The sequence below is a fragment of the Watersipora subatra genome, chromosome 4, assembly GCF_963576615.1.
Source record: "Watersipora subatra chromosome 4, tzWatSuba1.1, whole genome shotgun sequence".
NCBI classification, from domain to species: domain Eukaryota; kingdom Metazoa; phylum Bryozoa; class Gymnolaemata; order Cheilostomatida; family Watersiporidae; genus Watersipora; species Watersipora subatra.
In genome coordinates, this window is record NC_088711.1 from 12,697,387 (window position 1) to 12,717,069 (window position 19,683).

The 19,683-nt window shown below is 37.4% G+C and overlaps 1 protein-coding gene across 1 annotated transcript in view; it reads right to left on the bottom strand.

Annotated features, from left to right (window-relative positions):
* Positions 1-1,546: 1,546 nt before the first annotated feature.
* LOC137395281 (supervillin-like) overlaps positions 1,547-19,683 on the bottom strand; it is a 78,612-nt gene continuing 60,475 nt past the window's right edge. Inside the window, exons 32-46 of the mRNA XM_068082155.1 lie at positions 19,409-19,569; positions 16,326-16,611; positions 14,767-14,921; positions 14,425-14,570; positions 13,897-14,053; positions 12,998-13,137; positions 11,973-12,112; positions 11,696-11,865; positions 10,168-10,325; positions 9,776-9,963; positions 3,965-4,218; positions 3,520-3,647; positions 3,069-3,255; positions 2,474-2,745; positions 1,547-2,252 (exon numbers count right to left, since the gene is read on the bottom strand). Of these exons, the coding sequence (XP_067938256.1) occupies positions 2,166-2,252; positions 2,474-2,745; positions 3,069-3,255; positions 3,520-3,647; positions 3,965-4,218; positions 9,776-9,963; positions 10,168-10,325; positions 11,696-11,865; positions 11,973-12,112; positions 12,998-13,137; positions 13,897-14,053; positions 14,425-14,570; positions 14,767-14,921; positions 16,326-16,611; positions 19,409-19,569 (2,629 nt within the window). The 3' untranslated portion in view covers positions 1,547-2,165. The remainder of the gene's footprint in view (positions 2,253-2,473; positions 2,746-3,068; positions 3,256-3,519; positions 3,648-3,964; positions 4,219-9,775; positions 9,964-10,167; positions 10,326-11,695; positions 11,866-11,972; positions 12,113-12,997; positions 13,138-13,896; positions 14,054-14,424; positions 14,571-14,766; positions 14,922-16,325; positions 16,612-19,408; positions 19,570-19,683) is intronic.

Genomic DNA, 19,683 nt, shown 5'->3' on the forward strand with positions numbered 1-19,683 from the left:
AAATCTTCATATTCCCTTATTTACATCTAGTGCTGGGCAAAAAACTATTTAATATCAAACAACCTTTTATTGGAATAACCTACCTGACAGACTGAAGAAAATTGTAAACAAAATTGGCTTTAAAAAACAAATAAAATGCTATCTCCTGTCTCTCTGACTGGGGTGGGCTGAGGCCTGCCTTTGTTCTGCTGCTGTTGGCTGTTTTTGGGGCTTGCGCGACATTAGCCGGGCTACAGTGCACCTATGGCTCCATCATCATTATCTCGTTCTCGGGTTGAGTGAATTCTGCTATAGTTTTTCATTTTCTCACTAATTTGTATTTAACCTGATATATTTACTAATATGCAGTTTATTTTTCTGTATTGTTTCATTGTTTCTGTGTATGAAAAAAAACATAAACACAGACACACACACCACACACACCACACTACACCACCACACCACACACACACCACACCACACACACCACACACACACACGCACGCGCGCACACACACACGCAGTCACACACCACACACACCACACACACACCACGCAAATTATTACATTTTATACTTTGCCATAAAATTGTGTTTCAGTTGCAAGCAATTTACTCATTGCCATGTAATTTTCTTCTCTGAGCATCTTATTTATTGTGAAAAGACAACTCCTTTCATTGGCTGTTGCATCAATAAGTCCTGCAGATTAGCAATAATCTGCAGGAACACACTAGAACACATCAATGAGCTGCGAGTCTATCAACATATGCATCGGTTGCATTATGCATGTGACAGCCTGAGAGCATAACTCCAATAGTCACGGCATATATATTCAAGGTCAAGCTTTTTAAAGTGAATCGCGAGGATAAAAAAATAATGTAAGTTCCATTAAATACACCGTATAAATTGCATAACCAGTAAAAATACTTGGCTTGTCGTAGCCAATCTTGAGCGGATTGGTAACTTTGACAGGCTGTTAGTTGTTGTTGCTCTCACTGAGCAGCTGTCTCCTTTACTTTCTGAGGATCCAAACAAGTCTGAACATAGCAAAGCTCAATAACTCTATTCTTTATATCCTCCTGCTATGTCATTCCTATAGATAGAACAGAACAGCAGGTGCTGACCGAAAGCATAGGGGTCTCGTAGTAACTACTATCAAGGTGCTGTTATATTACCCTATCCATTGGACTTGCCACTGCTGTATCAGTAGTGTTTAGATTGCATCAAACATTATTCAGCCTGGCTAGCAGTTTGCAAACTCATCTCTCTAGTATTTAGTTAAGAAAGTCAAGGTTCTCTGGCTCTGCATTACTTACAGATAAGTGTTTGTCTTTTTAATAGAACCCAGAGAAACAAGATGTACCCCATTTATCATTTTGAGCATTTGTATGAGACGCGAGTTGTTGTTAGAATCTTCTGCAGATTACATCCGAGAGAATGATTAAGGAGTCACAAGCAAATAGGCCAGGTCAAAGAAGGCTATAAATGATGCAGACAAATAGACCTTCATCTCAAATTACCAATTGGTGAGCGATATGAGCCAGTGAGTGACATTACTAAACAAGTGCTACATGGTTTGTGTCAAATCTTTATTCCACGCAACACATTTGATGAGCACCACTAATTCTCAGTAAGTCTATGGAAACAGTGCACAATAACAGCGAGTAGCAGAAGAATAAAAGTCCTGTCTAACATACTTATGTGTGAGTTGGAACTGTTGTGTGCAAAAGATCACAGAAAAATGTTGACTTCCTCGAGCAAGATGATTTTCGGAACTGATGATAACCTCAGAGCCGTTGTACAAAAGGATGAGAGCAAGTCTATACTGGTAGTAGTAATAAATATACAAAACAGATGCGATTTGACTAAACCGATGAATGCTTAGACCTGGCAAGCTATGAGACAGCTTGTTAGTAATTTATAAAGGGTATCTTGAGCGCGATGATTAGATAATTATATATAATACTAAAATATATGCCTATCGTATGCTAATCACACTAGTATTCACATACCATCACAATTATAAATTAACTATAAGTTTATATGTACACCGTGCAGATACATTTTGCAGTAGAAAAATAGTGTAAACAATACTATATAAAAAGGCAGCAAAAACTGGCTGTACAGCGATGCTACTATAACAGCGAGCCAATAAATGGAATGAGACGAAAAGTTTAAATATATTCGCTAAAATAGATTTGATTCCTTGCGAATGTTTGTCTGTTTCCATGAAGGAAGTGATGCAAATTCTTCCCTGGACATCTTCAGTATGTTCTAAAGAATGTGGATAAATGGTGAGCGTACATGATAAACAAGATCCGATGAGAGATGAAATATCACTATATAATTGCTGTGTACGGAACGTGAGTACATAGATCCCTAACAGTACACTGACAAACTAGGGATACGGCGCAACAGGTAATCGATATGAATATAAACAAAGAAAAATATAACCAGAGATCATCTCAAAAGCCTAGCTAGAAAAAAAGACTTACTGAGAACTCGTCATCAGACAGATACGTCTCAAGCTTATTAGGGTTGACGCCATCGGGCAGGGGCCGCTCCTGCAGCTCCTCAAATGTATAGACAGACTTGGATAGGCGAGCGAAGCAGTCAGACATATGTTCAAGGGAAGATGAGCGATTTTCAAGAGAGTTGGCTTGAGCCGCTTCCTCATGCACCTCCCATAAAGGAAAATGAGTGGTGAATAAGAGAGGTTCGGCACCGGCATACACACAGTACATCTGGGGAGTTGTTCCACCTCGAGCTACAAGTATCAAGCATTGTTTTATAACGTGTTATAAAAGGTCCTAACAGAGGCCATTAAATATATGCATCAAGCATGGTGGGCCTAATAAGGCAAACAACTTCTCAATAGAACATTATAGCAAGTCTACAGAAATCGTAATTTGGTTAATATCCATGTTAAAACTCTGAGTGTGAGGCACTATGCTGCCTCTGCAAGCCCTTTGCTCAATAACTTTACAATAACTGCTCTAGCTAAACTGGGATTGCATCGACTATACAGGCAGTAGCTACATTTTACTGCTCCTTTGCACTGACATGTATACTGCATAAGTAAACAATTACCTTTGCAGTAGTTTATTGCTGTTTTCATAGCGAGTTTCCTGTCACATGTAAAGCGAGAACGAGCAGAGCCTGTGCTCATGTTCTCCTCCTCGTGAAAACCAACAGGCCACCAGCCATGCCAAAGATAAACTTCATCTCCAAAATCTAACAGCATGAGTGCAGGCTGCTGCTGTTTGTACAATTGGCACTGCAAACATATGAAATACAAGCTGGAGGCTATAAGCAGCTGCATTTTAGCATTGACAAATTTGGCCTCAAGGCCTAATGCTACTCCTAGTGCTAGAAGTAGCGCTACTCCCAGTGCTAGGAGTAGTATTAGGAAACGCTGTGCGAGTTAAACATGATAGTTTTATAGTTTTGGAAAAGATCAAGCAAGTAATTAGAGCTAAGAGTTAATGGGAATGTGAAAGTTTACTGTGGCACCGATGGCCAGCCTACTGTCACTACTAACCTGGGCAAAGGGAAAAGCGGAGTACTGTTCATTCCTGGCTGGAAGAAACACCTCTTGCACATGGAATGTAAGGTTAACACTGCTCATACTGAACATTCTGGCGACATAGTCTTGTGACGTAGAAGCGACTGTAACAACATACCACAGACTAAAGACAGCAGACACGTGACGTCTAGCAAAACCTAATGCTAGTTTTTCAAACATTTTCATAGACTCGAATAGGTTACAACTTTTACAACTGGAAAGGTGTATCGATAAAGCTAAATTTCATCTCATAATTGAAGTGAGCTTTTCTCATTTGTATCTTCCTCTTATGGTTGTGAGGGTTGTAAAACAGCTGTAGATATCGCTGAAAAAGGTTAACCAGCAATTTTCCTCAACAATAGTGCTAATCAATAGCTAACATTAACTGAGAGCTAAAATAAGCATTGTAGGTTTTTCTCACCTTTCAGCTGTGAGTTATATTTGGTTCTATCGCTAGATCGAAGGGCTGTGAAAAATTCCATTGATTCCCGACCTTCCATGACCTCGGATATTCTAATGGAGGACTCTAGACTCAGACCCATCTCCATGGGACACGTCTCGACAACCCAATCGGCAATCCTCTTACCGTTCTTTTTCATACTTTGACTAGCTTGAGAACCAAACCATAACTGGAGAACCTCCGTCTTTATATTCAGGTATATGAATACCCCACAACTGTAAGTAGAACATACAGTAGATGAAGGATAGAGCCAGGAAAATATCAAGGGAGTCTGTACGCGTAGCCAATCTAATTTAGCCACTAGCATCTTTTTCTAATATTTCAAAAAAGTGCAACTCGTTGCTACCTGCCAACGCAATACAAGACAAAGAAATTTTAAACTCAAAGTTTAAAATTAAATTTTAAACTCAAAGTTTAAAATTAAATTTTAAACTCAAAGTTTAAAATTAAATTTTAAACTCAAAGTTTAAAATTAAATTTTAAACTCAAGGTTTAAAATTAAATTTTAAACTCAAAGTTTAAAATTAAATTTTAAACTCAAGGTTTAAAATTAAATTTTAAACTCAAGGTTAAAATTAAATTTTAAACTCAAGGTTTAAAATTAAATTTTAAACTCAAGGTTAAAATTAAATTTTAAACTCAAGGTTTAAAATTAAATTTTAAACTCAAGGTTAAAATTAAATTTTAAACTCAAGGTTTAAAATTAAATTTTAAACTCAAGGTTAAAATTAAATTTTAAACTCAAGGTTTAAAATTAAATTTTAAACTCAAGGTTAAAGCACACTAAAAAAATATTGACAAATAAACTGCTGTATCCAAAAAAGTTGGCGGTTTGGCTGAAACTAGCAGGAGACACGAGGTAACTAATGTGTGCTTGCTATTCACATCTGCCACTTTATCAAAATTAGCTTGCTGATTATCAGCGGGCATGTTTTTAGTTACACCACAAGTACTAATCAAATTTTTAGTAACAACTGAACCATTCTAAAATAAAATAATACAGGTCTAAATAAAAATATTTTGAAAAATTAAAATATTAAAACATTGAAATAAAAAATATACACTTGATACCACAGTGGAAATCCACAATTTCAAATCGTTTGGTGGTTCATATAAAAATCAGAGTTGGAGTTATGCTCACATTGTTTACCCCTACAACAAGTTCTTTTTTCAAAGTTTATTTAAATATTTATTTTTTGTATTCATATAGCACTGGGATAGCTTTAAACACTTGTAAGAGTCTAAAATGTGTCTATTAAGCATGGTAAGCTCGTATGTAAAACTGGTTATTATATGATCAATATTTCATGTTGTACTTCATACAATCCGTTTCTTTTTCATTAACTCCCACAAACACTCTCATTCCCGTCAGTCACGAGTGTCATGAACCTAAGAAGAAACTATTACACAGCCGTTCTAAATGAATTGAATTTTTTGTTTTATGACAAGTTTGTCCGTGTTTGTAACTGACATTAACCTTTGACCTTGAACTGCATTTAATTAGGGCTTAAAGGTTGACTTGCAACAAAATTTACATTACAGTTATTTGGTATCAAAAGATTCCCCATGTCTTACTCTGTTGTGTTGTAAGTGCCAAATATGTGGAAATGTGATTACAAGCTCTTAAAAGCTCAAAAACGAAAAGCCGCCGTAAATTGGAATCTCCTTATTTCGATGACATAACCGCGAAATTTGGTTATCGTCTTGTCACGTATGTTCTCACGTGAATTGAAAGGCCAATAAAAAGCTCAATATAAAACTTATCGTAGTACTAGTGTATGACAAACACTTCGGGTTTTACCGAAGACCCCGTATCAAATATAGATGCTCGCTACTTTACAGTTTTGTTTCGGCATTATTCAATCGTCAAGTCGTAATCTGATCATGTGACCCAATACTTCGAAAATAACTTTCGTAGCACTTTTCGATTATCACAGGTGACCAACAGGCTCGTCATGATTATCAGACAATGATATGTACTCCTTCGAGCTAAGGTTAAAAAGTTTAACAATTTTTTACGGTAAGTTATAAGATAGCAGTGCTAAAAGTGACAGCATTACAATGACGATAAAACAGACGCGTAAGAACAATAGACATAGTTTTATTGAATGCGTGAAGTATATTTGTGAAAATATTTCGACGAATAAGGTTGCAAGAAAGTGTAAACAGAAACCATCTCTCACAACTACATCACATTTGAGCCGTTTTGGAAAGGGAATCTAAACTACGGCGGTCTCATGTGGCTGCGATTTTCTGTTCGTTTTTGAGCTTTAAGAGCTTGTAATCACCTTTTCACATATTTTGTACCTACAACACAACAGAGTAAGACATCGTAAATCTTTTCATATCAAATAACGGTAATGTGAATTTTGTTGCAAGTCAACCTTTAAGTGACTTGGGTAAGAGCAAGTTTCCTTTGAATTTATTGTAGAGAGACAGTCTAATGAATATCATTCATGTCTCTACTGGTTGGTAGCAAAGATTACTGTAAATACCAGCGGGTTACACTGTACAGGAATTATAATAAAACATTTTCTGTGAATATCAAGGACAAAATATTTTGTTCCTATTATCTGCTTTTATTCTGATCTGCAGAGCGATCATGCAAGACCAACACTGTTCACTTGTTCACTTCCATTCAGTAAGCTTCATACCTAGGCTTACCGAAGAGACACTATTTCTATTGAACAGCCTACATCTTTAGAGATTCATAAACGCTGCATCTTTTTCTATCTATCTTTACTATGATTCACGATGCAAAAATAAAATCCAATCAAGTGAACATAACTCCCAAATTCTGCTAATAGTTATAATTAAAAAATGTGATTGTAAGTAAGATCACCAGTAAATAAATGATGCCTAAAGCCAGACGATGGTAGTTCTATAATAATATAATTGCGAAGAACCGTTTTTTCTTTTAGAGGAAAGTCTCACTAAACCCACTACCAAAATTATATATAGTCCTCTGAACATATACGACTACAAGATAAACCATTGCTTTCACCACACTTTCAGGTTTCCAGCTTCTGTTCTAAAGACTTAAAAAGCAACATGAAAGTGATTATATACAGAATCCTCATGCTAAGGTCGCTAGTCTATAAAAATGTGGTGACCTTCAACTTTTCAACAATTCAGGTACAGAATTATTTAGCTGGCTGAGATAGTACTTGTCTATTTACAGCATCATGTTTTTCTTGCTAAAAAATCTGCCATCAATACATTATGAAAGGTAGTCGACAATATAATATGTAATATCTACTTGCAAGCACAAAACCAACATATTGAAAGACTAATGCTAGTCAAAAATTGTTTGTCCCAGTGGTGCTAAGGCTATATCAAAGTTAGCAAATATATATTATAATGTACCAGTAAGATACTAATGTTATTATGTACAATCAAACCTCTACCTGAAATCACCTCAACATAAAAACTTTTCAATTCAATATACTATGTAAAATTTGAGCAAACATTTCACTCTGTACTTAAAGTCATTTACAATATATGACATTAAAAGTTTTTGGAAAGATTGCAGTTTTGTAAGTCAGAATAAACAGACGGATAAATAAAGACTAATGCATATAAAAAATGAAAGTCTAGCTAAAGCTAAGCCAGTTTAGACTTGACCTAGTCGAAGATAAAGTTCACTATATTTACGAATAGTGAACTTTATCGTATTATATTGTCTTACGTAGTTTTATATAATTCATTTTAGCACTGTAAATACAAGTCATGTTAACTGTCAAGTTTCTGGACTGTGGAAAGAATTAAATGAAGTACAGTGTATTTTTATAGGAATACTAGCTGAATGCCCTGCTTTACATGGGTAATAAAAAACAGCTTATAAACATTACATTACCTACATTACCTTACCTACTCCATTACCTTTACCCCACATTACCTGCAACTGTTTATAACCTGTTTTTTATTACCTGTGCAATGCTGGGCATTCACCTAGTGAGGCCAGTTGGTAATTGTTACGTGTGAGGCAACGTCATTATGCATATTTTAACCAATGTAATGAATGAATATCTTCTAAATTATTGCTCAGTGTTCAGTTCAACGCATAGTCTAATGAATAAGTTTGATGCCTCCAGGACTGGAGGTTCCGAGTTCAAATCCTCTGCAAAGCAGATTTTTCATTCTTAAAACTTTGTCACCATAATTGGAAAGACAGATCAATATTGAGATTTATATATATGGGCCATGATCTCAACAACCAGGTGTGCAAGATTCGGAGTTATCTACACTAGCAGAAGGAAAAAATTCTCAGTTATTTTGCAAAAAGAAATTCGATTCTAGCTTAATTACAGCAGATTTTATGGTCAATAAACTGAATGCACGACCACCATCATTGCTAAAACATAGTTCTGAGAAAACTGGTGTTAAAGTTTGAGAGACGAAAACTAATGCACAATTTTGTTTACATTTCAAAACGTCATAGCAACCAATATCAAGGAATTGTGATATTTATCTAGAATTCTGTACTTACATACAAAAAACTATGCTGAATGCAAATATTTAAACAGATTTCAGTTGGCCATCATGAATATAGCTGTATATCTATCACAAAATATGTTACTTATTCTTAATTTTGAAGATATTAAAAACGGCTTGGCAATATTGTCGATTTTGAGCACAGTCGTAGTATCACCAACAGAATATTTAGATAAATAATAACAGCAACATATTGCACACCATCGAAAATATAAACTTCAATCTTATAAAATCAAATAATTAATCTTATAATTAAATCTTAAAATAATCTTATAAATTTTTTTAGGAACATAACAGTAACAGATTGCACACCATTGAAAACTATAAACTTTGATCTTGTAAAATCGAATAATTAATCTAATAATTAAATCTTATGATAATCTTATAAAATCGAACAATTAATTTTATAATTAAATCTTATAGGAATCTTTAGGAAAATATCATCATTACTCTCTTCACTGTCACTGCTTTCGACATCAGTTGGAATACCAAAGTACTCATTAAAAGTGTCCAAAATGTCAGAGTTTATCTTTAAAATCAGCAAAAAAAACCGATTACTTTTACTGGACGCTATTTTTCAGTACTTCCTGTTTAGCGTAGCAACGGTTCAAGGGGTTTTTCCCGAGGGTTGGAGACTTCTATTGGCTAAACTGACTTAACATTCAGAACGATCACTCTTTAATTGGTCCGAGTGAACGTGTTGCAAAAATCGTTACAAATATGATAAATTCAGTTAGTGCAACTTCAAAGTCGGATAACTCAACTTCGTGATTTGCGACTTAACCATAGTTTCTGAGATCCGCGACCCATTTAGATTGCTTCTACTATATAGTGGCCTTGATATAATAGGCAAACACTGCAACAAACTAACTTCATATATAGAGGTTTTACTGTACCAATTACATGATGTGCATATATAGAGGTTTGACTGTACCAATTACGTGATGTGCATATATAGAGGTTTGATTGTACCAATTACGTGATGTGCATATATAGAGGTTTGACTGTACTAATTATGTGATGTGCACATATAGAGGTTTGACTGTACTAATTATGTGATGTGCACATATAGAGGTTTGACTGTACCAACTACGTGATGTCCTTTGATTTTGTAACCAAAATGTGCAACAAACTTCCAATGAACCAGAATTAGTCCATTTATAGCATATGAACAGAAACACGTCAAATAAGAACATGCAACACTCTTTTGGTCATGTAACAGAATAATGGAATTTTATGGCTTTAGCATGAATTCATCAGCTAAACCTAAGAGCGTACCTTCGCAGACTTTTGATGTGACAAGGCACCTCATGCAATGATGTCTCATTTTTGTGCTCGTGCTGAACGACATACAATTTCATGCTAGTTTTCTTCGCGTCATCATCTCTTTTACCAAGGTGAGTGATCATGTGACCTTGGAAGAGCGACAGAAATGCGGCTGGCTCTAAGCCCTGCTCTACTCGCACCTGTAGACAACAAATGTTCGATATGATGCATGACATAAGGCTTGCGTGGTTACATGTAAGTCAACAGTCACTGTATGAACACCTTAATACATATGGTGGAGAGGAGATGTAGGGTTATGTCAGAAATGACCCCAAACATAAGCGCAAATAAGTACAACCTTTTATAGTCTAGAACTAAACTGATCTAATCAATACTAATCTAACCTGTGGTCCGTGCTCCTCATCCAGCTCTACAGTCATAAGGGCAGACGCCCCCTTTTCATTAATCGTTGACTGAGCGCCCTGCCAGAAAAAGTAGGCACACCTCTCACGGCCCATCTGTGCTTGGTGCTTGCTAAGGTTACCCTTGAGGTTTCTCACACCTAAATGAATAGCTGACAGGTCAGTTGTCCTTTAGAGGATAAAAATCAGGGCAACTAATCGATGAATGGATTGTAAAATAATCAACCAATAAGGAATAAGCTTGTGTAGAAGCAAGAGGAGGGCCATAGCATGTACCTTCATAATAACACATTGTAAATGGCAATTAGCCGAACATTTGTTAAGACAAGCAACATGAAAACAATTAAATCAACAGACTCATGTAAGCTATAGAAGTACGGGGCACGCTAGAAATAATGGACTGGGTCAACAAATAACTCTTTACTAGCACCTTACCATCAGCAGCGGTCAAGGTGGCATCTGCTAAACAATCATGCATTTGGTATATAAATAGTCCAAACTGTGGCACCTTTACTAGCAATTGACACGCAGTAATCCAATTTAAAAAGCAAATGTTTCCTTACATTCTACGCACATCAAACTATAGTGGAACCTCTACTTACGAAAAACTACATTTGGAATTTTAGAGCTATGAAGTTTCTTTTGGCAAAACTATTGCTTTGACTTATGAAGAAAGATATTTTAGACACAAAAGGCCTTTCGTATTCTGGCCTGTGTGTTTGCTTCGTATTCTGGCCTGTTTGTTTGTTTCGTATTCTGGCCTGTTTGTTGTTTTGCAGTTTGGCCCATTTACTTCCCGTAGGTACGATGTAAAATGTGTCTGACTCTGTTTTATTTGCAAATAAAAGTCCACAAACGGGTGTATCGTTTTCTGTATAACTTGGAGTTATCATGCCACATAAAGGGTAAGACAACTTTAGTTTCTAGAAATTCGAGTTCTTTTTGTATGACAACACGTGGTTTTTTCAGTTCACAGAGATGCAAATAAATTTTTTACTTATGCTCTTAAAACATTAATTCTGAGCAAAACAAAACCAAAACAACTATACTACATCGACCTCCTCTGCTCTGACAGTCGACCTCCTCTGCTCTGACAGTCGACCTCCCACTCCCCGCGTCCTTTGCTCAGCCTCGTTTAAACAGCCAACACCAAGAGTAAATAAACATAATTTCTAAGTTTTCATCGTTAGTTTTCTGTTCTTTCCATGAGTACTTTTTCTATTCATTATGTACTAATATAATAACATAAATCTAACATGTATTTGTTAAAGGTTTTAACCCGTCCGTGCATTTATAAGTTATATAAATATCATGTCTGAGTTTTGTGGAGGCTTGGAATAGATTGGAGTATTTATATGATAACATCGGTTTCTACTAACAAAATTTTCTACACACAAAACGGCTTCTGGAAGGAATTTTTTTAAAGGAACGGTTCCACTGTACTAAACTTTGCGCCAAAACAAGGATGACATACAACAGAGAATAACTCATCTGAGCTGAAAGCACATACCACTCTGTTTTACTTGGTACTGCCATCTGACGACGTAAGTGTCACTAGAGTGCAACTGGCCATAGGAGTCTTCAGTAAGCTCGTAATACTCCGAGGCAGAGACGTGCCACATGCGTAGCCCGAGAGTCTCAATCGTCTGCTCCTTCTTCAGTCCATCATCATACTCCACCCTGTTAAAACCATTCATTGCTCTAACTACAAACCTTACAGATGTGATGAAACGGCTAAACAATTCTTAGTGTAACAATGGAAAAAGAAGAGATCATGGAGAAACTACCAATGAGTGCCTCGGCCGACATTGCTGTGCTCCAGCACCAAAGTCACTGGTCTCTCAACTCTTTCCAACATCAGCTTGGCGTCATATGGCTTGAGTTCCTCCGCAGGGGTTGCTGACCCGCTATTACCCGGGTCCTTAGTCTACAATTATAATGATATGCTGCTAGGTATCTCTTTGGTTATTTGTTGGTGGTTTTACCCACTCTGTAATCTATTAATAGCCATGCAGTAATGAGGCATGCTACAGAAGTACAGTAATGAGGCATGCTACAGAAGTACAGTAATGAGGCATGCTACAGAAGTACAGTAATGAGGCATGCTACAGAAGTACAGTAATGAGGCATGCTACAGAAGTACAGTAATGAGGCATGCTACAGAAGTACAGTAATGAGGCATGCTACAGAAGTACAGTAATGACGCATGTTACAGAAGTACAGTAATGAGGCATGCTACAGAAGTACAGTAATGAGGCATGCTACAGAAGTACAGTAATGAGGCATGTTACAGAAGTACAGTAATGAGGCATGTTACAGAAGTACAGTAATGAGGCATGCTACAGAAGTACAGTAATGAGGCATGCTACAGAAGTACAGTAATGAGGCATGCTACAGAAGTACAGTAATGAGGCATGCTACAGAAGTACAGTAGATGCTCCACAAATGTAAACCTTAATCCCTAAACCGTGTAACGTTAACTTCACTTAACGTAAAGAATTTTTGTAAAGTTTTTGCTTCACATTACGTAAGAAACTCTATAAAGCGTAAAACGTCGGTGCAAGTTATTAAATTCCATTTGAATAATGAGAGTTTTATAGTTACCCTCAAAAATATCATTTTCTCTCTTACCGCATTTAGGAGAGAAAACAATGTTTTAAACATAAATATTCTCGGAATGGATTATTTACATTGTAGGAGCACAGGCTGTATATAGCTGAGAGCACGGCCAGCCTGCGCACACCATACAGCACCGCCAGCGTATGCACCTAGTACAGCAGCAAGAGCCATTGACAAAAAGAACAGAACCCACCTGAATGAGACGCGACTTCTCTGGCCAGTCATAAAACTTTTCTTTAAAAAGAATGGTCTCCATGTTGGCAGTCACTTTGCCACAGATGGCCCAGTCAGGACGTGTGTTCGCCTTTTTTGGCAGCCCTCCAGCCTCCGGCACTGCATCATATGAAGAACAGAGTGAAACATGAAACAGCTGACTTGGACCACCTGTGTGCTAGAGCCAAGGCTAGGACCACCTGTGTGCTAGAGCCAAAGCTAGGAACACCTGTGTGCTAGAGCCAAGGCTAGGACCACCTGTGAGCTAGAGCCAAGGCTAGGACCACCTATGTGCTAGAGCCAATTCTAGGACCTCCTGCGTGCTAAGAGTTAAATCATTTGATAAATATTCAGTGTGAGTTTCAGATAGATAGATTGGAGTCAATAAAACTTTTGCGTATCTACCAAAGCAATTTCCCAGTAAGGATTAAGAGCGAGAGAGGGAGGGAGAGGGAGAGAGAGAGAAAGAGGGAGAGAGAGGAGGTGAGTCGACACAGACCCTATTGATATTGCGCAGATGATCAGCTCAAATAAATTCTACAAGTGGAATAGTTCAACATTGATAACACTAAAAATACTAGTTTGACGAAAGCTGTACACCAGCTTCAGTTATACCCAGTGCACACCTTAACTACACAATACAGTGAAACACCAGCTTCAGTTATACCTAGTGCACATCTTAACTACACAATACAGTGAAACATTAAGTTGGGTTAAACCTCCAGAAGGATGTATAGAGTGAAAATGCTGATATTCATCTCCAGGAGCATGTCAACAGGGTCTGTGACAACAGCTGATAGTCAAGCTAATCATAGATGTTATCAGTTTGCATGATTACATGTGAGTTTACAGCCAGTGTATGCACACCCTAATACATACGGTGGAGAGGAGACATTGGGTTGATGTCACACTCGCTGTAGTCATAGCCTGACTGGAAAAGCATCTTGGCCAACCGGAGTCCAGACTTACGCTGCTCCATGCTCGTCAGCTTGCCGCACCACGCGTAGACCTCGGTGCCAAAGTCAAACACAAGCACCTTCAGCGTTACAAACATGTTTTACCACATGATCAGAGCAGAAGCAAAGCAAATAAGAGAATAATAAATCTAAACACTGCACCAGAAAGAAGCTCGATGCCAAGAGAAATGCAACCAAAACAGAACAGATCTGGATAAATCCTAATTCTACTCTAAAATGGTGGCTAAAGAAATTCCTAAAAATATTAGGAGCTGAATGTAGTAGATGAAATGACAAAGAAAAGGGATCCTAGGTGTTACACATGATTTGTGAGAAACCAACTATTCCAGAAATATGGAACAAAATAACGAATAACCTCACTACCAGCCTCTCCTTTCTTAGGGCCTTTAAAATCCTTGTAAAAGAAGATAACTTAGTGCTAGGGAGTTACCTTCTCGTCGTCCAGCATGTCGTATCTTGGTATCTGCCCACAATATTCCTCAACCGGAGTCAGATTGTCACCATGAACACTGTATATAGAGTTGGTGTCTGCAAGGTAGTCCTCATATAGCTCATCCTCTTCTAGTGGCCCAGCTCCTACAGCCATATAGTGGTGTACAGGTATAACACAACCATGTAACTTACGTGCAACAACATGTAACTCTTACGCAACGAAATTCAGGCAAGATAGCAAATATAGTCAGCATGTGCTGTTATCATATGATAAAGTACCTGTGGACACCAGTCGCGTTATAAAATATAATAATGGGAAAGAGATATGTGAAGAACATACCGTTATACGAGGCGGTACCACCAAGGAGTTTCCAGAACTCATTAGCTGATGGAGCATGACGCTTGTTTTCTTCTAGGACTGTCACAGTCTTGGCCATGGTGCACCCAATGTCCTTTTTAGCCATTATGTATGTGGCCAAATCAGCAGCCTTAGACCTAACGAGTTACATTTATTCAGTTAAACCATTGTACGCAGAATAACTATCTGATGCCTCAACAAGGAATCTTTAAAGAAATTTTTTTTATACATGAACTTGCACAGGACTTTATCGGAAAGTGTCGGCATTTTTTATCATTTGCGATTGTTTTTTATGTTGGAGTGTTGAGTGTGCCATCCTAAATTCGAGTTGTCAGCCCAAGCCAGTAGTAATCAAGAGAAGACAATAAATACTTATATGCTTACTGATACTGCTTAGATACTTGCTGTTCTTTTATTACACGTTATAGTCTATGTTTTTGTAACCAGATATTCTGTATATATGCTCTCGCTCTTCGTTACGAATAATAGAACAACGAGTGATGTTATCTGTTAATTCACATAATTAATCCGATAATTGACAACCAATCGAACAACAACATGGCATCATCGAGCAATAACTCAACATTGAGATGATCTGACTGCAGGATGTTTCAAGAGTACAATTCAAAAACTTGATCATGATCAAATGACTCAACAGAAAGTGCAATTATGATGTTCTTAGTTGCAAAGAGACTGACAAAATAGAAACCCGTAACTCTGCAACTTGAACACAATAGCCATTATCAACTATAGCAACAATAGCAACTAATGACATCATTTCGCCCGCATTTTTCTTTTGAACGCTTGAACTGCAGTCTTTTTTTAATTTTAATCTTAAAACATCCTGGCAGCCAGACCAGCTCAAATGATACAAAATACTGATACTTTTCGATAAAATCTACTAAAATTTTGTGACAAGTGCTGTGTGATCTGTCAAAGGACAAAGTGTCTGATAAATATTTATTATTATTATTATTATTTATAAAATAATAATAATGAAATGCCTCCAATAAGTCGGTCAGTGGTTTAGGTTCTTTTCAGAGATGGAATAAGTTGTTGTATATATAAAAAGCAGGCCTTGCAACAGTCAAATAGTATTGGTTGAAAGCGCAATTATGATGTTCTTAGTTGTAAAGAGACCAACAGAATAGAGACATGTAACATTGCAACTTAAATCCAATAGCCGATATCAACTATAGCAACGATAGCAACTAATGACGTCATTTCACATGTATTTTTTTTCCAAGCATTTAAACTGCGATCAAGTTTTGACAATTTTAATATTGAGACATCCTGGCAGCCAGATCATCTCAAACATTAAAAAAATCGCAAATGATAGAAAAATACCGATACTTTTTGATAAAATCTCCTAATATTTTGTGCAAGTTCGTCTTGAATGGCAAAATGTAAACGGTTTGACTTCGAAAGGGCATTCTTGGCTTTGTATGTATAAACACTGCTGACCATAAAAATACAACTGTTGACAACCGAGTTAACTGCAATCAATCACCAGCCATAATCAATCCAAAATAAAACTCTACCTTTCCATGACATTGGCAAGCTCTCCCATCCACTGAAAAATCTTATTTTTAGTAACGAGGAGGAAGCAGTCTCCACTGTTGATCGACTTGGCTGTTGGCTGCACGAGACGCATCTCCACGTGTCTCCGACCTTTGACCTGCATGAGCATAAGGCTGCTGTACGGGGCGGCCATGCTACCACCCGGGTTCATCACTTGAGCGCGATTAGTCTTTTTAAGTGCGACTCGATTGATATCTTCTTTAGTAGCGAGGCCAGCCATCGCGGTACGAGATGCTCTCTCGGCCACTGTGAATATACATACTCATTAGTCTGACCCTTTCTATCAAACGTGTATCAGAAATAGGATTCCCAAGAAGATGAACAAAGCAAATGGTAACCATCCAACTTGTACAAGCTCAAGATTTTAATAGGAGTTGAAGCGAGTTGTTTGTGGTAGGTGAGAGTTAGATGGGAGTTGTCTCTCCACACTGTTGAATGGGGGTTGGGTTTCCAGACAACAATGAGGAGAGTAACATCAGAGTTGTTTCTCTACACTACTACAGGAAGCAGAAAATGGGAGTTGTTTTTGCCCACTAAAATAGAAAATTACTAGAAATTCCACTGTCATACAGCCCACGACCAAAGTGATATTCGAAAAAAAGAAAGGGTACTAATGGTTGAGAAATGCAATATTAGCAGTCAAATGGCACTGCAGTGCAATAGGATAACTGCAATGGTAGCTGTAATGTACTGGGTGTGGGTGTTATTATATACAACAAATAGCAATAATGAAAGGAAAAGATTATATGTTTATATCTCTCCACCTGCAATATGAGAAATGCAATATTGGCCAATATTATAAGTAAAATCCACTGATATTATTAGAATAATCAATATTATTAATATAGTAATAATATAAAACCAATGCACAATTTCGTTTACATTTAAAAACGTCATAGTTAGCGATATCAAGAAGTTGTGATATTTATATAGATTTTTAGAAAATCTGTTCTGCGTAGTCATTGTTCTGTAGTCATCCAAACTTATAATTAAATATCGTAATAATCTCATAAGAATCGTTAGAAAAAATATCGTCATTTCCTTTACTTACACTGTGTTGGACATCAGTTAGAATACCAAAGTACTCAAGTGTCTAAAATGTCAGTTTGAAATCGGCAAAAATGAAACGATTTCAGTACTCCTACGTTAATTACAGAAACCGTTGACAATGCCATAGACTGGTGAAATGTGCACGTTATTTTTTCGCGAAATGCGCACGACTTAATCGTTCTATTCTCTGTCGCCCGGCATTTCAATTTCCGGTCTTAACTTTTATTAAACCAAGCTTTCCAAGCGTTTTGTGACGATTTTCATCCTAATAAATCTGTCTATTTGTGTATAATCCGATCAGATGGGTAAGTTTTAAGAGAATTTCAATAATTTACAAAGACTTGTTAACATATTTTAATAGGCTTATATGTGTTTTGTATCGTTATTATACTTTAACTAATCTACAAAATGATGGTTAAATTTGTTGATGAAATTTCGAGACAAGGGTTAGTTAGTCTCATTGTTGATGAATAATTTTCGTAAGTTGTGTGCACATGCATTTATCATAAAAACTCTCATACTTAGCTTCCGCTCGTTTGTTCGTGGGAAAACTGGTTAATAGAATATTAACCAGTTTGGTTAATATTCTATTAGAATAGTTTAATATTCTATTCTAACCACTGGTTAGAATAGAATATTAAACTTTGTTACACTGAACTTTATCTTCAACTCACGAGTATTCTATTGAAAAATGTTATAAAAAATACAGTGTGTTGACTTTTCCTTTTAAATATGCCATAATATACTTTATTTATTTTGGCATACAAATAGCACAAGTTTTCTGAAAATATTTTCCCTCAATTAACAGCGCTAACATTTTATCATTTTTTACTCCTGTTGCTACGAGATAAAAGAGCCTTTGTTAACAGTGAGCGATTATTATCAAAGTATGAGCTCATCTGCCTATCATTCTTCAAGATCAGAAATGACATGATGTGTACTGTCTTTCTCATTAGTGCTTGATCAATTAAACATGCGTGACTGAAATGCTAAAAGCATAAGATCATAACTGAAAATGCCCCAACCTCAAAGACTAACTACGACAGACATTGTCTGATTCTTGAGTGCCACAATGCGCAAAATGAAAACAAATAGAAATCAAATTTCAACTAGTTCTTTGACAGACTCAGTTGGGAAATGGCTATTCACAGTTTGTGCCTAACAACTAGAGTGTAATAGCTAGATAGTGACACAGGAATATTACATCAGTAGGGTGACAGCTGAAATCTGACAGCTGCAGTGTTACAGCTGAAAACTGACATTCAGTGTATAACAGCACCGAGTTTTACAGCTGCAGTGTGACAGCCGCAATGTGAGAGCTGAAGTGTGACAGCTGAAGTGTGACAGCTGAAGTGTGGCAGTCTGAGTGTGACAGCTGCAGTGTGAAAGCTGGAGTGTGACAGTCTGAGTGTGAAAGCTGCAGTGTGACAGTCTGAGTGTGAAAGCTGGAGTGTGACAGTCTGAGTGTGACAGCCGCAATGTGAGAGCTGGAGTGTGACAGTCTGAGTGTGACAGCTGCAGTGTGACAGTCTGAGTGTGAAAGCTGGAGTGTGACAGTCTGAGTGTGACAGCCGCAATGTGAGAGCTGGAGTGTGACAGCTGGAGTGTGACAGCTGGAGTGTGACAGCTGGAGTGTGACAGCTGCAGTGTGACAGCTGCAGTGTGACAGCTGGAGTGTGACAGCTGAAGTGTGACAGCTGGAGTGTGACAGCTGCAGTGTGACAGCTGAAGTGTGATAGTCTGAGTGTGACAGCTGCAGTGTGACAGCTGAAGTGTGATAGTCTGAGTGTGACAGCTGCAGTGTGAAAGCTGCAGTGTAACAGAGTGTGTGAAAAGTTGTGTCAGACAACCCGAGTCTGATAGTCACTCTGACAATGTGTCAAGTCGATACTATCAAGCCTGTGAAATACAAAACTGCTTTAATATAGAACTCAGCTTACTACATATGGAGAGGTATCTCCATCAGCACGAAACCTGAGTGTCTCACACTCACCTTGGTGCTTGTTCAGCCTCTTCATCTCAATGTCGGCAATGTCGCTCTTTCTCTCTGTGTACTCGGACTTGATATCCTGCCTCATTTGAAGAGCTTTATAAGGATTGGGGGAGCTGGAAGGCTTGTTGCGTTTTGGTTTGATCTTGGTTATGGAGCTGAGCCTAATATGGACAAGATTAGCCTTTAGCTAATCGACAACTAACTAATTGAATAAGTAATCCATATCCTAGTTTGTCCGCTACGCCACAATGCAGAGCTGCATCAGCTACCCTTTA